This window comes from Melanotaenia boesemani, chromosome 19, assembly GCF_017639745.1.
Source record: "Melanotaenia boesemani isolate fMelBoe1 chromosome 19, fMelBoe1.pri, whole genome shotgun sequence".
In the NCBI taxonomy this organism is placed as follows: domain Eukaryota; kingdom Metazoa; phylum Chordata; class Actinopteri; order Atheriniformes; family Melanotaeniidae; genus Melanotaenia; species Melanotaenia boesemani.
In genome coordinates, this window is record NC_055700.1 from 19,729,806 (window position 1) to 19,738,400 (window position 8,595).

The 8,595-nt window shown below is 36.6% G+C and overlaps 1 protein-coding gene across 1 annotated transcript; it reads right to left on the bottom strand.

Moving 5' to 3' along the window:
• Window positions 1-235: 235 nt before the first annotated feature.
• On the bottom strand, window positions 236-7,768 carry LOC121629518 (thymic stromal cotransporter homolog). The gene is made up of 7 exons (XM_041969132.1): window positions 7,203-7,768; window positions 5,583-5,753; window positions 5,151-5,369; window positions 4,685-4,856; window positions 2,928-3,011; window positions 2,097-2,253; window positions 236-1,994 (listed from the first exon to the last, which is right to left on the bottom strand). Exons 1-7 carry the CDS (start codon window positions 7,668-7,670, stop codon window positions 1,937-1,939), a joined length of 1,329 nt encoding a protein of 442 aa, XP_041825066.1. The 5' UTR covers window positions 7,671-7,768; the 3' UTR covers window positions 236-1,936.
• Window positions 7,769-8,595: the final 827 nt, after the last annotated feature.

The following is an 8,595-nucleotide window of genomic DNA, read 5'->3' on the forward strand; positions in this document are numbered from 1 at the left end:
TTGCCAAACATTAAGCAGAAAAATTTGGTTATGAATCTTTAAAACTTTATTTTAAAAAAGGAAATCTGACATTTACACCAATATAAACTACATGAGTAGTATTATTTAAAACACAGAAACATGTATTTAAATGTGCCAATATAAAAAGGTGAAATAAAAATAAATAAGTTGTATTTCCTTCCCTTAAAATCCAGGCAGTACCTTAATGGACACCTTAATGGAAAAAAAACTAAAACTTCTCTACAAGCTTGATGTACAGATTTAACATCATGTAATGCTTCTTCTCCTTCAACATACCAATAATGCATCACCTGTCTGATGTGTAATTGTTACATGGTGTTGACATTAAAAAACCATTAGCATTGTCTGTTAGCTGCTCATTAGCTTCCCTCATTGTTTCCTAGCATAAATGGGAACAGAAGACGGTTTTTGTTCTCTTTTTATCAGTACTGGTGCTGGTTAATGTTTAATCTACCCCATTGCTGATTAGTTCATCATTACATGTAAATTATTACACAGTGGTTGGTGTTTGCATGATCATTGACAGGATCATAAATAACGATGAGATGATTTAATACAAAATGAATTATGAGTTACGGCCAGTGATCACAACAGCAAAGATCTTCTCCTTTTGGGAAACACATAACATGCAGCTATTGGTTTGGTATAGAGAAAGCAATAACGTTTAGCTTCGCAATCACATCATATTAGAATTTATCTTTGATTTAAACATAATACTGTTTAAAAAAAAAAAAAGGTGTAATGCCTGTACATTGCATTTACTTGTAATATATTGCTATGGCAATAAATCGTCTTAAATACCTTTGATTTCAGTCACTCAGTGCAGATTTTAAACGAGGGTTGTTAAAAGTCTAAGGATTGAATTGTAAAACGAAATTACTATTTTGGTACTGAAGTGTTCTGAGCCACTCTCATGGTCCTCGTGTTGAAACCTTAGCTCCATAAAGGAGTGACGGTGATGACTCCAAGACATTGCTACAAGATTCAGACTAAAATATGTGATGTGTTAAACTACAGCTGCTGGAAAAGCTTTTTTATTTTTTTTCCTGTGGAAAAGTAAAACTATGGCCAACTTGTAGCAGAAAGATGGTAAAATCAGAAAGTAAATATCAAGGAAAACAAAACTGAAAGTATTAAAAGCGTATTGTTTTGATTTGTCCTTGAATAAGAGTTAAATAGTAACCTTGCTGTAACACAATACAGCTGAAACAATAAGAAAAAATGTATAAGAATCTGTACACCTTAAAATTTAACTCAAAAACTAGGAAAAGAGCCAAGACCCTTGTAAACCATCAAATACAGAAAGAACATCCCAGCAGCTGCCAAATAATTCTGATTTGATAAACAAATCTACCACAAGAGTTTAAATTCCAGAAAAAAGAATTAGAGTCATGGTGTAAAAATATAAAGTTTGTGGCTGAAAGCTGAAACTGAGCAATGGACGTTGGTGGTCAGGCACCTGTTTATTTCAAGCCAGATTGACGTATGTATTATATTTTCTCCTATGTGTAACCCTTAGGGACTTTCATATGTTACACTCCCATTGACAAATCAACATTGTGTTGAAATCACTTGGGGTGTAATGTTTTTTTTTTAAATGACTTGCTGCGGTCAGTTGATACAACTTGATGAAATCCACTGGTTGATGACGTGTGCTTGCGTCTGCCAAAAGTTCAACTATCTTCAACCTTTATCCCAAACATGTTTGAGGTGTTTTCCCACCACCCAGTCAGAGCATGTCATCTATCCACAAAGGCAGTTTTTTCTTTCTGTAACAGGCTAAAGAGTCTGTTTTTGCAGCTACAGCACTAACAATTAAGAAAATGACACTATAAGCACTGTTCACTTCTCAACTACTTCAAGTTTCAGTTCCCATCTGCTTTGTACCAACATGAACCCTCTGCCAGTGTCTGCATCACTCTTCCTGAATCCTCTCGTAGGGTTGCCTCCGAGCTATTCTGCACCCTACAATACTGGAGATAGTCAAGAGACAAAGTGTGTGAGAAATATTCAAAAATTAATTTTGTCTGGATGATTCCAACCTTATAGACTTAAAAAATTATATGAAAAAGTACCTGATGGGTATCATCCCAAGCACTGTGACAATGCTGGAGAGAAGGAAGATCAAGCCTGGAAACCAGTCCAGGGTGTTCTGATATATTTTAGTGTAAGCAGGGATGTATGCCAGGCCAGCAACCTTCAGAGTCAACTGCAGGAAGGTGAGAATCATACCTAATGGAGAGAAATAGAAGAAAAATTGGGATGGAGGACGATAACAAAAGTGAGAAAGAGGACACTTTGTTTTAACATTCTTGACATTTAGGATAAGCTATACAGAAAAATGTTGTATTTTCTTACCAAGATTTTAAATGTGATGAATGGTAGACTTCCTATATCTGTGCTGTTATTATAAAGTTTTGACATACAATTTAAGGCGAAATAGTTAAAAGAGGGTAAACTCTTTCCTGTTTGCCTGGCTTTTTATAATTTTGCTAAATCTGATGTTTAAGATTGGTCATCTTCCTTATCTGATTTAAGTAAAAAAAAAGAATAAAAAGAAAGACAAACCAGGTTTAGCTAGATTTGCTACTGATTAGTGAAACCAGTCCCTGTGTGTGTGAGAGAGGAAGTTCACTAACGTGGTTTGCGGCCGGGCAGGCTCTTTATGATATGTCATCATTTTGGAATGAGCTGCCCTGACTGGCCTTGTGCACTCTTATTCAGTTGTAATCTCTCTTAAACCCTTTTTGTAATTTGGGAGAATGGGCCTTCATCTTAAAGAATGAAAAACTTGTTATTAGAAGTCACGAGCTATTTATGCTCAGATGTGGTGTATTGTGACGGTGCGTTCAAGTCAATTAGTGTGTGCAGCTACATTCACACATTATTATAGATTTGGGTCTTACCGTATGAGGATGCTGGAACCTGTTGTGAGAGAAGTGATCTGATTGTTGGCAGTGGGATGAGTGCAAACAGGTTGAGTAAACGAGCTGCAAAAAAAAAAAAAAAAAAAATTTAAAAAAATAAAGAAGTTGTGTTTACAGAAGTCTAATATCACACCAACAGATTTTTATACAATATCTCCATTCCCCCCCAATAGCAATAGCTCACTAGAAGCATCTTTATAGCATTTTTGCTAACTAGCATAGTAGTAAAAACTTGTAACCTCTGTTTAATATAAATATGGTAGCAACCCTCTCCTGTGCTAGTTTATAGGTTTTGTCTAAAAATATAAAAGAAAAACTCCCCATAAAAAACTAAATAACACTTTTAAAAACAGAGGAATTGCTTTGAAATTAGCTTTTAAAGTTTTCACAGTTAGAAAATAACTTGAATACACAATGTGCTAGCCTAGCTTAAACCAAGGTTCACTAAATTAAGTTTCTAATACTGCCAAGGCTTACAAATTTAAACATTAAAGGAAGAAAAATATATATTAAACTAAATGATGAAAGTAAACTATTAGTTAACGGTGAGAAAATTTCCGTCAACGGCACATATTGACTTGTTGCAATGTCATGGCATGCTTTTGCCAGCATGCTAAAATTTGCTAACAGTATGCTAATAAGCTATGTTCTTGTTGATTTGATGCAGAGCTGTAATTGTTGATTAGCTTGAAAAGTTATTTACAAGAGGTTACCCTAAAAAGGTATAAAGTTAAGCAATAATCTAATAAAGGGAATGCTCTGACTGTATGCATGGATGTTACTGCTCTCAATAGTAACTGAACACTGCAATTCCCACTTTCACTGATCTTCTAGTCTATCTGCACTGGAAAGCTAAGATATAAATCCTTTATGGATATTGGTTGCTCCCACTTTCTCATTATACTTCCTGTGTTTTCAGTTAATTGTGCTGATAACCTACATTTGACAGAATCTGAGAACCTAGACAGTTTTTGGACACAAAACATTACGACAGAGGAGTCATTAAAAAGTCAACATAACAAACAGTTTTTTCTGTTAGCTGTAGAAAAGGTATAGGGGAGAAGACAGATATCTGAGCATTAGTCTCTTATGGAAACTAAAACTAACTTGGTACTCAAAAGATAACCCTCTTTAAACACAATTCAGATTAAATAATTTTTTGCTGGGACAGTATTGCCTGGTCATGCTCTCCTTTTTATTATATTTAATCAGTTTTGTCAAATAGATGTGGCACTTAATTTTTTTAAGTTATCAGATGTATAACTGATATTAGAAAATGAACAACAGTTTTGGTTGGCAGTTTGCCATTTCTCAATTTAGGTTTGATCTTAAATTAATTTATGGTAATGCAATAAAATATAACAAACAGAAGAGATGATAGGAGCATCTGTCTATTTTAATCATGCAATTATGTGTGTGTGGAGACGTAATAAGGTACCTTCCTCTTAGAGTTTCTATGTAAACATAAAGATTTATGAGAAAAAAATTATACCATTAAAAACTGCATTTGTATTAGAATCTAATATTTTCGCTAAATGAATGAAACATTATTTCACCTTAAAGTGAACCATTTACATATATTAGAGCTATTTGTAAAGCAGGTACATAGAGTGCAATAAAAGGCACGTGGGAAGAATAGTTTTGTTTATAGTGTAATAAAAAAGAAGGAAATGGAAGAATTTAATCGCTTATCATGTAAGATAAGCTGGATCTCAATCTAAGACACCCAGTCTTACCAAAGTAGAACATGGTGGTTGTTGTCACGAAGGTCATAAAGTAGATCCCTGAAGCAAATGACACCATGCCAATCAGGATTAACGTCACATCACTGACGCAGCGACGGAATACAATCACACCAAGGAAACTAGTGAGGAAAATTCCACAACCTGCTGCATTCCCATAACCAACCTAAAGAAAGAGACAAGAGACAAAAAGGAAGGAGACAAAGAAAAAAAAAACACACAAAGCAAGAAGGGGGAACTTAACAAGGTAATTATACAGAAAAAAAAAAAAAAAAAAAAAAAAAAGAACCATTAGCATGAGCAATCTAAACAAATTAATAAACTAATTAAGCTTGACAGACAAGTCAAGCAACCAACAATTACACACTAGTTATTTAAAAGAAATTAATTTAATCTCTAAAGCATCAACAGCACAGATAGAGGATCTTGATATAGGAATGAAAGAAAATAAAATTGTTACCTGTGTGGCGGTCCAGCTGAGTGGTGCTTTCAGCACAAAAGAGCCCAGAATCTCTATGGCTCCACCCACTGCAAAGTCGTACAGGAAGGCTGCCGCAAACAGCAAGACCAAGTTCATTTTGTTGATGCCAGCAGCAGCCTCAACAACAGGAGAATTACAGGGGGTGGGAAAGAGGAGATTGTAGTTTTCCTCTGTATCCTCACGACATGTTTGTTTCACCTTTAGGTAAGATGGACATATATTCAGTAAACTCCTGCAATGTGCAAAATAATCCTTGTTGTGTCTGTGAATCAGTTTAGTTTCTAAATTAAATATCAAATCAATTGATTTTGAATGTAACTTGCAAATATGTATTTAAATACTTTAAGCTGGTGCAGTCTTAGCTTATAGAGAGAATAAAGTGTTTTTTCCACGCTGTGATGTCACACTGACCTGCAGCAGGATGATGGCGAATATGAGGCAGATTAGGTGCAGCACTGTGCTCACAGTAAGCAAGATGATACCATGTCCCAAACTGGAGCTGTACAGCTGGAACAGATGACCTGACACCAAGCTACCCACCAAACCTGCGGACCCATACAGTAGCTCCACTCTCATCATCGCCTGCAAGGAACAATAAATTCATTACCTGAATCAATATCAAAATAAGATGCCTTTTGGTGTCCTCATCAGTCACCCAAAAATCATGAAAATGTAGCAGAATATTGAAAGTCTGGCATCTTATTATAAATGGCCAAACACTTACATGTATATTGGCACAATTAAAGGTCTAATAAATCAAAAGCCTTTTGTTATCCACAGCAACTTATTTAATAAAATAAGTCATTTTGATCACAAAGAAAAACCGCCACATGTTTTTTCTTTCTTTTTTTGTGTTGACTTTTTTTTTTTTTTTTGGTCAAGCTTCACTTTACCTAATACCAGAACCACCAGCACCTCCTTTCCACAGCCCCTGATACACGCACATCTTTATTCAGTGGTTGCATGTAGATAGAGTGGATCAAAACCAGTCTGTTAAACTGGTAATTTCCCCATAGATGGAAACATTCTGCTGTTTGTATGTACTTTTTTTTATGCTTGCACTTAAATTATAAAAAAAATGTGGGTGCTTGACCAACATACATTCCTAACAATTTAACGTCTGCTTAAAGCAATAGAAAATCTTAGCTTTCTCAGGGGTAATGGGGAAGTCTCAAAGGTACCCACTGACTCACCTCTTTAAAAAGCAGATGTATCCCAACTCAAAGCCATTTTAAGGAAGCTAGTTTTGATGTTTAAGCTAGTTTTTTTAAAGTCTAAATTACATGTATTACGGAATATAAACAGCACAATAGCTCGATGTACCATGCCAGCAAGACTTATTCCACAGAGCCACTATAATGCTCATTTACAGATTCTGAAATATATATTCAGGAAGTGGCTTGATATTTATGGGTTACACATTCTTATAATATACAGTGCAGTAGCAACTCACCCCCTTCTCGTTTTGCGCCAATCTTTTAAAAGCCCACCTCCTAAAGATGCCATTATGCACCAAAGATGCTCATACTTTAAGTGGAGCCAAAAATGCAATGAAAATGGTATTATGTAAGTGCTATATGGTGACTTAAAAGATTAATGTAAAGTTATACATCCCAAGCAGTTAAAAGAGTATTGCAAGGGGAGTGTAGTCTATATCTCCCTGTGTGGAATTTAGGCAGTATCCTAATTTTAAATAAAGTTTACGTGAAAAACATTTAACCTAAAGGACCATTATATGTTGTCTTTTTTCCTTTACTGATGTTTTAGCCATTGTTGGTGTTAAACAATGTGCAAGTTAAGAACACAATAAACTTTCCAAATCAACACACCAAATCTGCACAGGTTTAAGTTATGACAATAAATTGTAATGTTGAAACGGATTAAAATACAATTTAAATGAAAGACTGTCACGTAGCTAATATTAAGATAATTAATTGATCCATTTTGCAATAAGGAAGCAACTTTCTATGAAACCCATCTAATAAACTTGTGAATACGACATGTACTAACTTCTACAAACACTTAACGCACCTTGGAGCGATCTGCGGCAGTGGAGCCGAGCGATGTCAGAGTCATCACGCCGGGCCAGAAAGCGCCGAAACCCCCGGAGAGCCCGAAAAGCACAGCCGCTCCGAACATCAGCTCCAGCGGGAAGCTGAAGATGACAACCAGGAGCAGAGCGAAACTGGACAGCAGGTACCCGCTCAGTGGCACCACGATGGGCGCTTTCCTCCAGCCGCGGTCGCTTAGTCTAGCCAGGAGCAGAGAAGGAAGGATCGGAATCAGCCGGATTATGAGGCTGTAAGTCATGAAAAAATCCGTCATGGCTTTCTGCTGGCTGGCCTCTCTGGAGCGATCGGGATAGCTGGCATTGGCACACCTGTCTCTCACCACCATCTGCACGGCGGTGTCGAACAAAGTGCTGCCCAGTTGCTCCAGTATAATGATCGGCTCTATCTGCCGGAGCACCGCGAGGGCTGCTACACACAAGTTCGACATTATAATAATTTACAGCCGGCTATTAAAATAGTGCTAAAGATATGAAGAAGTTACTGACTTTCAAACCGAGTCAGGTTTGTGCGCAGTGTTGGTGGGGAGTGGGACCGTTCACACCCACTTCCTTGTTGCGCATGTGCTCAGCTGGCTGTTGTGTTGACTAGCTCGGACTTTGGGGAAGCAGCTCCTTTCCCCTGCCCGATACACGCACATCTGTATGCACCTACATAACTTTACGTGGTTTACACTGAGTTCTACTTGTGTGAGAAACACATTGTTGAACAATCAGTTGTTAAAATCAAACTAAAACCCTTGGTATGGTGCAGAAAACAAACAGGAAAACATGATATATTATAGTCTGGGGTTGTTGATTTGACAGGAAAATAAAAATCTATGCCAGGAGAGTCTTTCTGTTTTTCAACAAAATAGATTTTTTTAACAGATTTTTTATTTAATTTTAAACTTAATACTTTTTATTTGTAAAATATTAAATTATACCAACATGTACTTTACAACTCAAAGATATATTTCCTTAGCGGCTGTTTAAATCATGAAAAAAAGAAAAAAAGATAACCTTCCTTAATGGAGTAGCTTCGGCTAGAGACAAGCTAATATTGTTGTCTGATAAATGACAGAAAAAGTATATTTTTGGTTTGATCTTTGTTAGTCATGTTACATGTTACCATGTTAGGTTAATTGGACACTCTAAATTCTCCGTAGGAGTGAGTGTGTGTGTGAATGGTTGTTGTCTCTATCTGTGTTGGCCCTGCGACAGACTGGTGACCTGTCCAGGGTCTACCCTGCCTCTCACCTGTTAAAATGCTGGGATAGGCTCCAGCTCACCCGCGACCCGAAATGGAATAAGCGGTCAAGATAATGGATGGATGGATGGATCTTTGTTAGAATGTGAGCTATGTTGCCACACAAG

What these genes read in the sequence shown, in the direction of transcription:
- LOC121629518 (XM_041969132.1), bottom strand. Translation starts at nt 7,670, where the DNA reads ATGTCGAACTTGTGTGTAGCAGCCCTCGCGGTGCTCCGGCAGATAGAG. An exon ending in CTGCCGCAGATCGCTCCAAG is followed by an intron (nt 5,754 to 7,202) that starts GTGCGTTAAGTG and finishes TGTTCCTTGCAG; the next exon opens with GCGATGATGAGAGTGGAGCT. An exon ending in AACCACCATGTTCTACTTTG is followed by an intron (nt 3,012 to 4,684) that starts GTAAGACTGGGT and finishes TTTTTTTTGCAG; the next exon opens with CTCGTTTACTCAACCTGTTT.